The sequence below is a fragment of the Vanacampus margaritifer genome, chromosome 13 (genome assembly GCF_051991255.1).
Source record: "Vanacampus margaritifer isolate UIUO_Vmar chromosome 13, RoL_Vmar_1.0, whole genome shotgun sequence".
Lineage (NCBI taxonomy): Eukaryota > Metazoa > Chordata > Actinopteri > Syngnathiformes > Syngnathidae > Vanacampus > Vanacampus margaritifer.
The window spans coordinates 21804576-21818739 of record NC_135444.1 but is presented as its reverse complement, the minus strand read 5'-3'; the positions used below and the strand labels follow the sequence as shown (position 1 = coordinate 21818739).

At 40.2% G+C, this 14164-nt stretch overlaps 1 protein-coding gene across 2 annotated transcripts in view; it reads right to left on the bottom strand.

The window, feature by feature from the left end:
* The window catches only part of sema6bb (sema domain, transmembrane domain (TM), and cytoplasmic domain, (semaphorin) 6Bb), a 170323-nt gene that overhangs the window by 71288 nt on the left and 84871 nt on the right, over nucleotides 1-14164 (bottom strand). For both annotated transcript variants that reach the window (XM_077583867.1, XM_077583868.1), the window contains exons 3-4: nucleotides 12420-12547; nucleotides 9762-9876 (exon numbers count right to left, since the gene is read on the bottom strand). In XM_077583867.1, coding sequence (XP_077439993.1) covers nucleotides 9762-9876; nucleotides 12420-12528 — 224 coding nt within the window. In that variant the 5' untranslated portion in view covers nucleotides 12529-12547. The remainder of the gene's footprint in view (nucleotides 1-9761; nucleotides 9877-12419; nucleotides 12548-14164) is intronic.

Here is a 14164-nt window from a genome sequence, read left to right as displayed (position 1 = left end):
AGCAGTGAAGCCCCGTTCGTACCCGTGCTGACCGTCACACATCGGATCTTTAAAAAATATTTGTTATCTTGCTTTTCCACCTCTTCTCCGCGACATGCGCGCACTCGTGTGGACACTGAGGCACTCTACTTCTGTATTCAATTCATTTCTGCGCTAAAATTAAAATGGTAACTCCATTTTAATTTTTTTTTTATTTTATTTTTTTTCTGGAGAGCTCAGTATTGTTCATTTGACATGTCATCATCATTGCTCTCCTTTTTTTTTTTTTTTTTTTTTTTTTTTTAAAAACATTTTAATTTTGGCGCAGAAATGAATGACCACAGCTTTTAGTCCAGGTCTTTCATAGGATGTCAGACTGCTACAATGAATAGATACTATAAATACTGTACATGCTTTGGCTTTCTCTGCACTCACTGAACTCATCCGCTGCCTTAAAATTCCTTCAATATTAAGCAAGTGAGTTTTATTTAAAAGGGGCAAAAAAAATGAAATTGAATTAATGCTGCTTAAATCAAGTTGTTGCGCTGATAATTGCACACGCGCCCACACGCCGTCTGCACACGGCACGTGCGATCATTGTTATGCTGTTCCAACCCCCACAACAACCTCCCCCCCCCCCCCTTTATGCTAATTTTCAGATATTTCTCAGTCACGTTGGATATTCCTGTGAAAAAAATCCTCAACGCTGAAGCGTGCGTTGCGACAAATGGCCGAGCTCCGCGTTGGCTAATCTGTGCATCGGCATGTTCTTGGAGCGCCATTGATCCCATCTTTGATCCATCTTTGCCTTCCATCTGCGCCGAATGGTCTCACTTGACAGAGGGAGAGCTTGCGTTGCATTTTGCGTCATCTCAACCCGCCGTCCTACTTCCTGTCGGAGTGGCTTTAAAACAGCGGTTCTGAACCTGGTTGGAGGTGCTGAACCCCAGCAGTTTCTTATGCGCGTTCACAGAAGCAAACTTTTTTTCTCACAAATTTGCCACTTTATGACTTCATAAATGTGCAAGTTTATTTTTTGTGAATTTGGGATTTTTGTCTCGCAAATTTACCACTTTGTAATGTTGAAAATATTCGCATTTTTTTGTCAATTTGTGAGTGTTTTTTTTCCCGCAAATTTGTCACTTTATGTCACTAATCTGCAAGTTTTTTTGTAAATTTGGGAGCTTTTTTCTCGCAAATTTTTCACTTTGTAATGTTGAAAATAGTCACGTTTTCTTGTAAATTTGTGAGTTTTTTTCTCGCAAATTTTCCCACTTTGTAATGTTGAAAATAGTCACGTTTTCTTGTAAATTTGGGAGTTTTTTTCTTGCAAATTTGCCACTTTATAATGTCACTAATCTGCAAGTTTATTTGTAAATTTGGGAGTTTTTTTCTCGCAAATTTTCCACTTTGTAATTTTGAAAATAGTCACGTTTTCTTGTAAATTTGTGAGTTTTTTTCTTGCAAATTTGCCACTTTATAATGTCACTAATCTGCAAGTTTATTTGTAAATTTGGGAGTTTTTTTCTTGCAAATTTTCCACTTTGTAATGTTGAAAATAGTCACGTTTTCTTGTAAATTTGGGAGTTTTTTTCTTGCAAATTTGCCACTTTATAATGTCACTAATCTGCAAGTTTATTTGTAAATTTGGGAGTTTTTTCTCGCAAATTTTCCACTTTGTAATGTTGAAAATAGCCATGTTTTCTTGTAAATTTGTGAGGTTTTTTTCTTGCAAATTTTCCACTTTATAATGTTGAAAATTGTCACGTTTTCTTGTAAATTTGTGAGTTTTTTTCTTGCAAATTTGCCACTTTATAATGTCACTAATCTGCAAGTTTATTTGTAAATTTGGGAGTTTTTTGCTCGCAAATTTGCCACTTTATAATGTCACTAATCTGCAAGTTTATTTGTAAATTTGGGAGTTTTTTCTCGCAAATTTTCCACTTTGTAATGTTGAAAATAGCCATGTTTTCTTGTAAATTTGTGAGTTTTTTTCTTGCAAATTTTCCACTTTATAATGTTGAAAATAGTCACGTTTTCTTGTAAATTTGTGAGTTTTTTTCTTGCAAATTTGCCACTTTATAATGTCACTAATCTGCAAGTTTATTTGTAAATTTGGGAGTTTTTTTCTCGCAAATTTTCCACTTTATAATGTTGAAAATAGTCACGTTTTCTTGTAAATTTGGGAAGTTTTTTCTCGCCACTTCATAATGTCACATATCTGTGACTATTTATCATAAATTTGTGAATTTGTGAAAATTGCAACTTCATAATGTCGCAAATATATATATATATTTTTTCCGTATATTTCTGAGTTTATTCTCGGAATATTACCCCAACCTCCAAAAGAAAAAATAAATAAATATATATATATATATATATATATATATATATATATATATATATATATATATGTGTGTATATGTATATATATGTATATATATATATATAAAAAAAAAAACATTTATTAATTTTTTATTTATTTAGTTGTTTTTTTAAAAAAAGGAGAGCAATGATGATGTCAAATCGAATGAACAATACTGAGCTCTCCTGGGAAAAAAAAAAAGAAAAAATATATAATTTATACGTGGCCCCGTCGTACTAAAGGTGAAATCCATGGGCGGCAGATACAATGAAAACAGCAGAGGCCCCACAACTGAACCCTATGGAACGCCATACATGCAAATTCTTATTGCACATATTCGTCTGACCACTTTCTTTTTTAGGGCGACATCGTTAGTATGAAGGGATTACAATGATAAAGAGAAGGAGACTTTCTAGAAAGTTAATGGTAAATTTTAAAAAATGAATTCCAAGGTGACATCAAGTAAGTCCTTCATGGCAGTAGCTTTGAAGGCCCTCAATGTCGCGAACACATCTAAAATAAAAAAACGTGCCTTGGCTCACTAAAAGTTGGGGAATCCTGATCTTGCCAGATGGATGAGGCTTAATTGCGGCAGGTTTTTGTCTATGCCGTCCAAAGTTGGCACCGGCTGGCATTAAAGTTTGATGACCGTTTGAAGGACTCACCTTGAAGAGGAATCCGCCAGCGCGATCCTCGCCTTCGCACAACTGTGTTGTTAGCGCCGCTGAACGATTTGTATCATCGCCTGCTAATAAATAGTAGCTAGCAACAGAACCTTGCAGTCAAAGTGTCTGGCATGGAAAAAGCGTCGAAACGAGATTCCGAGAGAAGATTAACGAGAAATGGCGCCGCAGCTTTTGTCTTCTTCTTTCGATGACGCCAGCCTGTTTGAATGATACAAAGACGGCGCGGGTCCCGCATGTGGTACAAGGCTAAGATTGAGGATGTGTGAAATGTGTCGGCATTTTATTGCTATTTATGTTTCAGGAGGTGCGCATGGCCTTGAATGGCTCGTAACTCCTCACATTGGCGCCTCAACCTAAACAGCGTTAGTTCTTAAAAGCCACAAATCAACGGTCTTTTTTCGTCGCCTTTGGTCTTGCGCGTAAATTTCCATACGGGGAGTCGGATTTGCACGCGCCCGAGCTATTATTTCACGAATGCCCCGGCACCTTTTTTTTTTACCCAAGAGAAACATCCATTTTCACCCGTTACCAGCTGGTGAACTTTCACCTTCTGGTTTTCCAAATATCACGGGCTCGGGGGGGGGGTCAAGAGCTCTTCAGCCAACGCAGTTAAGTCACGCGTCTTCTTCTTCTCGCTCGGCCGGTGTTGCGATTTGGAACGTTGCCGTTTTCTCTCCCAGCCAAACTGGCGCCGTCTTTTGCGCGAATATATTTTGAAGGACCTTTAGGAAAGTTTACAAAGCAGAGTTTGTGGTTTTTCAGTGTTCACGGTACTACGTTGCAACACCCTTGAGGTCTTTACTTTTAGAATTTCGGAACGAGTTGTTTTTATAGTTTTTTTTTTTCAAAAAAAAATACTGGTAAGGTAGGAGAGAGGTTTCGTTATATGAGGATCTCCGACTAAGTATGGCAGCTGCTGTCACACTTTTACTGATAAAGAGGCGCCTGCTGCTCACAATAATAAAATTGTTTTTGGTTACATGGAATAGAAGTGGATGATGGAGTATGAATTTCAAAGGGAAAAGATTAGGAAACAAATTGTCAGGTTTGTGGAAGGCGCTTTGTCGCAGGTATGTAAAAAATGTTTGCTTGGCTAGCAAATGTCAGCTTTATAACGCACTATTCATTTAAAAAAAAAAAAAAAAAGTCCCTGAATTTCCACATCTGTTTTTGAATCAACTGATCTGAACTGAAAAGAAGGATCTTGCCACCGGATATACCCGTAAAGGTTTAGATTTTCCTTTCAATCTACTTTCGAAAGACTAAATTAACAAGTAAATGTTATAGATGTGCCGAAAATGCACTCTTTTTTTTTTTTTTTTTAGGATTTGATTACTAGTTTGGTGTGTCAGAAAATAGGCAAAAATGTTGATCATGGTTCTTCAAAGGAAAAGCAGATGTTTGCCAGTGTCAAATTTGATTCGACAAAACGATAATCCGTCCGCTTTTATCGAAAGATATCAAAGAATATTCATAGTCGAGAGGCTGAAATTCTGAAGATTTGGACAATTGAATGTCCCTAATATATATATATATATATATATATATATCTCAGAATTGTTTCAGAGTGGATGCCCACCTGTGTCCACTTTCTCCTGCAGCACAAAAAGCAAAACTGCGCTGACCTGTCTGTCTGCCCTGAGGCATTCGAACCTGCCCACAATTTCTGGTCACCTCTCGTGTGTGTGTGGGCTGATGAAGGCAACGAATCAGCTCCTTTACACGCATTAATGCACAAGCTGCAAAGCTTGATAAAAAAAAGATAAAATCGCTTGTTATCTCTTTGACTGCCAGAAACGTTAAATAACGTTTAGTAAAATCCTATGGAGGAGTGCCAAAGACGTTAAAAGACGTTTTTTTTTCAAAACAGAGGTGAAACTAACCATTTTCTATTGTTGATTACTGAAAAACGGAATAAGGTAGAAACAAACTTTTTTTTCTGATGAAAGATGAGAGTCCGATCTTTCATTTGGTAGTATGTGTGTTTCCATAGTCCAAACACATAATTTTCTGTGGACCTTGAAAGATCAGTCAAAAATGCTTAAATCTGCTGGCACCCACGGCATCCCTTTTCTGAAAACGTCTGGCAGTCAAAGAGTTATTTGTGGAAAAGCCTCCAACTGCGTGATACCGTATTTCTTGCGTGATGAAGTTTGCAACTCAATTCAGTTTGTTTTTCTTCTTTCCCTCATAAGTGTGCTTATAACAGCAGTTAGTTAAAAAAAAAAAAAAACTTTATACATGTTGGGAATAAACACCCCAAAAAGAAATCTTCATGTGTCTGAGCCCTTGGGATCGACGTGCAGGCTGAAAAGTGACTCTGCAGCAGTGACGCGGGGCTTAACCCAGCGAGCTGCTGACTCCAAGCTGCTTTAATACTTTGATTTGGAGACGACGGCAAGCGTCTCAGGAGAGGTGTGTGCACTCAGCAGGTGCTCGGGGCCGAGGGATTTACGGCCGTTTTGCACTCTGAGAAGCAGCTATGCTAATGGTGACGGGATTTAGGAGCGCGCGCGGGGCGCCTTATCAAGGTGTACGCTCGGCTGCAGTCGTAGCTGCCATCGCGCAAGCTAGTTATTTTCAAAACGCTGTCACCCCCTACCCCCCCCCCCCCCCCCCCCCCGCCACGCCGGCTTCCGCATTTACACGCCGATGTGTTTCTTTGCAAAGCTATCGCCGCCTGTCAGGTAGCCGCAAACACTGCTAGCCTCATTAAACTTATATAGGCTTCCTTGCGGTAGCATAAATCCCCGTTCTCTCGTGCTCATATAACGTTCTGGTGGTTAGCATTTTTACGAGCATCAGCCCCGGCTCAGACATCCCATATCGGATAACCTCTCGCGTTTCAAGAACATTTCTGGACATTTAAGCAATCGCGCGCGAGAGGGAGTGAAGTTGTACTGTGTACTAGCACAGGTGTGATACGGTTGATTCCGTCTCAAATGTGACCATGCTTTTATATAACAGTTTTACGAGCACCGTTTATTTGTTCACGTCAATAAATGACGACAAATTATGATCTGTTTGTTTATTTGACGAGGTATACAGCTTGGCCAACATAAATAGGGGCAAACTGTGGCGCTAGCCATCGAGTTAGCCGTTAGCAAGACATGCTTAACTGAAGCATCAGCTCCAATACTGGCCCCAAATTATTATTTTTTTTTAGAAATCATAAAAAATGAAGGTTGTTAAATTGGACAATGAGTAGATTTCACGTGAAGTTGCATCACACGTGTCACTTAGTAGGCAAAAGTTACTCAAAGTAGTCCGTAAATACAAAATGAAGCTAACTGACATGGCGACTGTGCACTTGTTAGCCATGTTAGCATACAGGCTGAATGTCAACTCTTGTTTGTACACTTAAGCCATTTTCACACTGCATTTAGCAGGCAAAGCCATTCATTGTGTATCTCTTTGACTGCCAAAAACGTTAAATAACGTTTCGTAAAATCCTATTGAGGAGTGCCAAAGACGTTAAAAGACGTTTTTTTCAAAACAGGTGAAACTAACCATTTTCTATTGTTGATTACTCAAAAACGGAATAAGGTAGAAACAAACTTTTTTTTTCTGATGGAAGATGAGAGTTCAATCTTGTTTTGGCAGTATGTGTGTTTCCATAGTCCAAACACATAATTTTCTATGGACCTTGAAAGATCAGTCAAAATGCTTAAAATTGGCTGGCACCCACGGCATCCCTTTTCTGAAAACGTCTGGCAGTCAAAGAGTTATGTGGTGAGGGGCAGGCACGACGGAATGGTGCGTTGCCGGGTGGCACGCGGCAAATCCAAGTTTGTAAAATGAGCAAATCCGCAAGAGCTTCCAAATATGGGCACATTGGCAACCCCGGGTTGCCGTCGCCGTGTTCGTGTTGCCATGCGACTCTTTCACACCGTCAGTGCAGTGTGAAAAGGGCTTTAATGTGTCATTCAAGCACGTGAGCACACCTGGAGATTTGCGGCACTTTGACTTCACTCTAATGATGACTATTCATACGAAGTTGAAATCAAATGATATATCTGGAAATACATCTATATTTGTGCTGTAAATTTTTTTGAACAAAGCACATTAATGTTAGATAATCCCTGATTGTTGATGTGGACTAAACTGAAAAGGTGAATTTATGAACAGCAAATAAGGTGTAAAGTCACCAACATAAAAGGGAATTTTTAACATCCGACACATTTTTCAACAGTAGAAGCAGTATTCGATATGTCACAGCAGAAATGCAGACTGAGAGGCGAGCGAGCACTTCTTGATTTTGTCTGGACGCCAGTTGAGGTCCTGGCTACTATTTTGACTATTCAGGACATATTTTCTGCAACAAATCATCTCAAATTCCAAGTTTCGAAACCGTTTCTATGGTCATCTGTATTTTTAACGATGACCCGCCGACCACAGGAGCCGTACTTTTTTTTTTATTACCAGCCGACGTGCACGCAAGTGCTTACGCGTCCTCTCAGCGCAGACAGAACGGCTGGAACAAGCACACACACTTTGATATATTTACTACTTTGCTTCTCAGTGGTGAGGTCGGAGCATCTGGGGGCCAGCGATTGGGTCATTTCCTGGTTCCCCTTATTGGAAAGCGCAACGACAGACAATAACCAGCACCACATGCCGGGATGGCCGTTTGCTTGATTTTTTAGCACGTTCCGAGCTAAATTAGAATTTGGAAAACATGTGCAGTAAATCTCGGGGGTTTGAGGTCGGCTGCTGAGCGCCTCCAGGGAGCGACAAAAGAGGTTGAAGAGGCGAAAGCTAATGCAGCTGAGCAGGCCTGTTTTGGGGGCGTCCGGGATCAGCAAATTCATCACGACCGGCGGACAAAACGGGACCGCGGAGCTCTTGTCTTGTTCTAGTCACACATTAAGAGTTATCGGCCAACAGACATTTGACATTATTAGTTGGGATGACTTCACACAAAAACTATTTCCAATGACTCTGATGTCATGTCGGGATTTTATGTTGCATAATAAATTTTTCGCTTTCTTTTTTACTATAACATTGGCGATCTTGTCACCGCATGGTGACATCACACGTACTTCCGTTGTATGTCGCCACCAGTAAACAAACTATGACCAGGGCAGAGTTGAAAAGAGGAGGTCCATCCCTTGAAAAGGAGACATTTCAAATACGGTCGGTGCGGAATTTAAATTTTAAGGTAAGTTGATTCCAAAAACAGACTTGATGAAAACTTCACATATCGTTAACTTGGTCATTGAGAGTATTGCTGAGTTAACTGACGTTTCTGTTCCTCAGATTAATGGCACATACGGTATGTGCTCTTTTGGAAAAATGGATTTTGTTTCCACCATCACTATTATATTTTCAGTAGGGATGTTTGAAAACACTTTTTTTTTTTCAGACCAATACGGCATTTTCCTTAAAATTGCATAAAATTAATGGAAGTTTTTTTTTTCTTGTTTCTATTTATTGATAAAAATACATATTTTGTATAGAACACACAATAAAATCAATTTAAATAACTCTTTGACTGCCAGACGTTTTCAGAAAAGGGATGCCGTGGGTGCCAGCCAATTTTAAGCATTTTGATTGATCTTTCAAGGTCCATAGAAAATTATGTGTTTGGACTATGGAAACACACATACTGCCAAAACAAGATTGAACTCTCATCTTCCATCAGAAAAAAAAAGTTTGTTTCTACCTTATTCCGTTTTTGAGTAATCAACAATAGAAAATGGTTAGTTTCACCTGTTTTGAAAAAAACGTCTTTTAACGTCTTTGGCACTCCTCCATAGGATTTTACGAAACGTTATTTAACGTTTTTGGCAGTCAAAGAGTTAAATAAATAAAATGAAATGATGCAATCCAGTGGCCCCAAAAAAGTCCCAATCAAAATATACGGTTGTAAAACTTATTTTATTGGCCACGTTCGCGAGTACCTGCTACCTTGAAATAAGTAGCCAGAAGTCGACCATCCCTAGTGTTTACTTTGCGACAGTACTGTCGACGGACCACTGGTGTGAATCTTTCAAGACTAGCGGTGATTGGAGTAGCAGAAGCTAGCGACCACCAGCTTATTTTCGTACCTTTGGGCAGACGCCGGTACACTCTTAAACCGTTTATTGACCAGGAGAACAGTTAAACATTTTAGGCCTTCAAACTTCTTTTTATACTCTTGCATTTAGTTCAACTACGTTGGCCTGTTTTACTGCCGCTTCTCCTTTCTTACTCCATCCTCTCCCGCTTGAAGCTAGTTGGCGATGACTGAATCTGAGGTGGACCATTACTTCATCTCATCAAAATGACTTTGGTATAGCACCATAACTCTTTGACTGCCAAAAACGTTAAATAACGTTTAGTAAAACCCTAGGGAGGAGTGCCAAAGACGTTAAAAGACGTTTGTTTCAAAACAGAGGTGAAACTAACCATTTTCTATTGTTGATTAGTGAAAAACGGAATAAGGTAGAAACAAACTTTTTTTTCTGATGAAAGATGAGAGTCCAATCTTTCATTTGGTAGTATGTGTGTTTCCATAGTCCAAACACATTATTTTCTGTGGACCTTGAAAGATCAGTCAAAATGCTTAAATCGGCTGGCGCCCACGGCATCCCTTTTCTCAAAACGTCTGGCAGTCAAAGAGATAATATGCGTTATAAACGTTCTCCAACTGTGGTCCCTCCTCAAGGTTTCTTCTTGAACAATGGAAATCAACACAACTAGAAATAATCCATATAGTCAGGAAAATTGCAAGCGTCAAAGCGCCGTACCTTGCTCCAATGTAGAGTGTTCGGTTGACTTGGATGACCCTCTGGATGTGTAGAGGCTCTTGTCGCTGCCACGTGTGGTGCGGTCGGCCCAGAAACACCGGATAGCGTCTTGACACTATTACGAGGCGGAAGACACATACGCATAATTGCTGATCCCAATCTGGCATTCATTTTGGGAAAAATTTATGTTGAGCCACATCCGATTTGGAGAAACGGGGAGTCATTTGTAACGCGATCCAGGAGATAGAATGGCGCTCGCCGCGACACACGATCTTCCCCACAGCCAACAATCCCAATTTAGATTGTCACCAAATTGTAAATCTTTGCAGATACTCATCAAAAGCAAATGCACAAAGTGCATCCCCCGCGATGAATATATTTCATGGGAAATGTATAATTTAAAAAAAAAAGAATGCAATAAATGTTAGGGAAAAAAATCATGCGTGCTATAAAAAACAAACAAAATAGCATCATGCAGCTGAAGCGGTTCAAACTAAAAAAAAAATAATAATAAAAAGTGGTAAAACATTAAAAAATGTATTTTAGGAAAAAATGTTTTGTATTTGTTTTTTTGTCAAACTTGACTATGACAAGTTTTGCTCCTACAAATCAAATTAGAAAAGCACTTTGTTTGATTAAATACAAACCCTCAAAGAGAAAAGATCAGATAAGTTAATCAAATTTCAAGGAACAAATTTGAATGTAGATTTTGCTTCTGATAAATTTGACTGCAGACTTCCATTGGTGTCCCGATTTTGTTCACGGTTGCATAAACGCACCCACAGACGTACGTACGACCTCATGTCCGAGCGGATGAGTGTGTTATTGCCCAATATCCTCCCGTCGACGCTCTCCTTCCGCGCCATTACTTCTTTATACGCCACTTTGATCAGATTTCCTCTTCAGGTCTATATTTAGCCATTCGTGCTCATCTGCTACCCTAATTATCTTTATTCACGTGGATCCATCATAGTCTCCACTGCCAGTCATGGTTTTCTTCCTGTCTAACTTGAATTTTAAGCTATACCTGCTTTTAAACATTGTACATGTCCAAATGTGTCATTTTTATGAGCAGTATAAGGATGAAGTTTAATACCTGACACTCACTCCTTCTCCCACCCTGTTGTGATGAACACAATTGTCTGGCATGTTTTTTAAAGTACGCGTCACACCAAGCATTGGCGCTGATGTCATTTCTGGACTATAAGGGGCACCTGACTATAAGCCGCGCCAGCTAAATTTGGGGAATACTTGAGTTTGTTACACATATAAGCCGCACCCGCCTGTGGGCCGCAGGTGTTTTAATGTCACCGCAGCGGGTTCCCGCTACTTTCTTTTCCATAATGAGGGCTACAAATAGTCTCGCTTTTGTTCCTTTATAGTGCGCCCCCCTTGTGATCTGATGGCTAAGCCGCACCTTTGTATTAGCCGCAGGGTCGAATGCAAGTGAAAAGGGTAGCGGCTTATAGTCCAGAAATTACTGTAATTATAATTGATAACAGATAATTATTCTCTCTCCTAACAAGCGATGTCAATTTCCCGTTATTCTGGGAAATCGCAATTCTATGGCGTGATGTGTCTTCATTCTCACGTCTTTTGATCATGTATGCATGATCTACAATACATACTTTTTTTTTTAATTACTTATGAATGCATATTTGGGTCTCTCCAATGCCCATTTACACAAGTGCAAAACCAAGCAAATGTATTTTTTCCATAAGTCCGCTAGTTTAATGCTAACACTAAATGAAATGAAGCATCGATACAGGGTAACTATAAAGATTTATGCAACTAATATTTGAACACATACATACAGAGCAAACAAGTCATCTCAACTAGCGGGGAAGTGGGGTATTGAAAAATATCCCCCCTTGTGATTGGCTACCAGGGGTGGCTGGAGAGTGGCCTGGCCACCATGTAGCGCCGCCCCTGCTACTTGCTATTATTTAGCATCCTGGACTGGTGAAGTGTGGGAAAATCTGCTGCTACTAAGGGCTTGACCGTCTCTGTGGCCTCCCCCATTTGCTATTGATAATTTAAGAAGACTCGGAAGCCATCAGTCAATACTATTGAACCGCAATCGATCCGGGTCCGGTTCTCGCCGGAGACTGCTGAGCTGACATGGAGACTCCGAGTCTGAGTGCGGAAGGGGCTGCATCTCCAGAGACGCTCACAGAATGTGTGTGGGAAAGCCGCCACCTTTCCACACCCGACCCCGATCAGGCCCTGTCGTGTCTGACCTTCACAACCCACACATGGCGAACCCGGCACCACCTGTACGCCCTCGCCCCCTATTCAACACCTTACGTGTGTGGCTGAGAAGTTTTTTTTAATGTACTCACTTGTGTTTATTTGAAAAATTGGAGAGCAATGTATTATTTCAGATTAACTCGTTCACTGCCATTGACGGCTATAGACGTCAACGATCCATTTTAATTGGGCCGACAGTGAATAAGTCAAATTAATTGTTAACAAGTAATCGAAATCACGAGCCCCATTGACTAATAATTTACCAGGCCTGACCACCACCAGGCTTACCAAGTTTTCTGAGGGAAAACCCTGTAGTACCTTTTACTTTTTATTTTTGTACTTCTACTCAAGTACAGAGCGTGAATACTTTTGCCAGCGCCGGAAAGGGAGATGCAAGAACGTCCATACCTTCGGTAGGGATGAAGTTTAAAGGGCCGGGTTCCTCGGGGAACGCCGAGCAGGCTGTTCGGAGCAGCCAGCAGAGCAGGAAAAGGGAGGGAGGGGCCGCTGTCGCCATGGCAACAGAGTTGCGGAGCCTGTGCACAAAAGAGAAATAATAGAGGGAGAGAGAGGGAGGAATGAGTGTTTGCCAAATGAAGCAGAGGAATGTGAAGAGCAAACACACAAACATGAACTCAATCAAGATGGAGGATTTTGTCAAATACGACATATTTCATTCAAAATTCAGTTTTATGGGCAGTGCAGTGACGGTTTAAAAGTGAAGCTGTTTTTTTATGTCAATCCAAGCCCACCAGCAAAAATGTTCAAACAGCAGTGTACAGTATTTTATTTCATTAAAAAAATTACGATTATTGTGCTGACATCAAGGGGCAGTATAATATATACGGTAACATATAATCTGCAGTTATAGGCAGAGGATAAAGAATATATGCCTGTGAGTATTCTTATGTTAGTCTTAATGTGTTGCTGCAAGGTCTACGTATGTTTAAATATCCACTGCTTGAACATGGCAACATTTATGCTAGTTTCGTAAGGCCCTCTATTGCAATTTGTATTGTGCATTAGCATCAAGCTAGCAGACTTGCGTTACGTGGCACAAAATGTAATTCTGTGCTTTCTAATGAATATTACAGTAAACTAACTGGGAGTAGTAATAAACAGCTTGATTACTTTTTTTTTTGGGGGGGGGGGGGGGGGGTTGATTACAATCTGCCCATCAATTCTCCATCTAGTGCTCGTAACTTATTTTATTCCCTCAAAACAGACACATCAGCTGGCGACTGCTCGTATCTTAAATAAAATCATTAATTGTATCATTCGTAAGTGGAAGTACCACTGTACTGTAAAAGTCACAAATAAAACAAATGTGAATTAAACTAGCATAATGCTAACATAATGCAAAACCTCATTTATGGGCTAACAAATTAGCATACTGGTGACGTTACAGTAACTACCAAACCTTTAAACAAGAGCTATGTACTTAACAACACTGACAGTAAACACACATATATACATACACAGACAAAAAATACATAAAAAAAAAAATCTGTGCTGTATTGGGATGCCAACGATGACGCGCGATAAACTGAGGGAACCGCGTGCGACATGTTAAGCCTCGGATATTGTACAGGATATAAAAGTGTCCAAGTGTTGAGTACAAGCAAGCCACAAAGTTTACTTCAGTCACCAGACATAAATTTATTTTTTCTCCCCTCCATCAGCCGTTAAGATCCACATCAACGGAATCTTTATGACTTAAGCCGCAAACCTCCAAAGGCTTTACGACCGTCCGCTGCGTGCAAAGCGCTGGAATCCGCAGTGTGTTATTGCCTCATTTGTAATCATCACTTTCCTTGTAGTGCGTGTTTGCACGTTATGCTAATAGCTCTTCTCTGGAAATTTCACAAACATTTCCAAAAAAAAAAAAAAAGAATCCAAAGCAACATCTTGTTCCAATGAGCGCCGGGGATGAGTCACCGCGTCGACGAGGCTTTCGAGCCGACCCGCCGGCTTCAAACAATGGAGCTCGCCTTTCCCTCCACGCACCATCGAAGACCCTCGTGTTAGGAGAGACATACTTAAGCAAAAAGTAAATAAATACAATTCGGCACGTTTGAGTGGGACCGCAGATCGCCCGCTGGATGACACAAGGCAAAAGCAAACGCCAGCAGTGAGGAGGAAAAAATGACAGA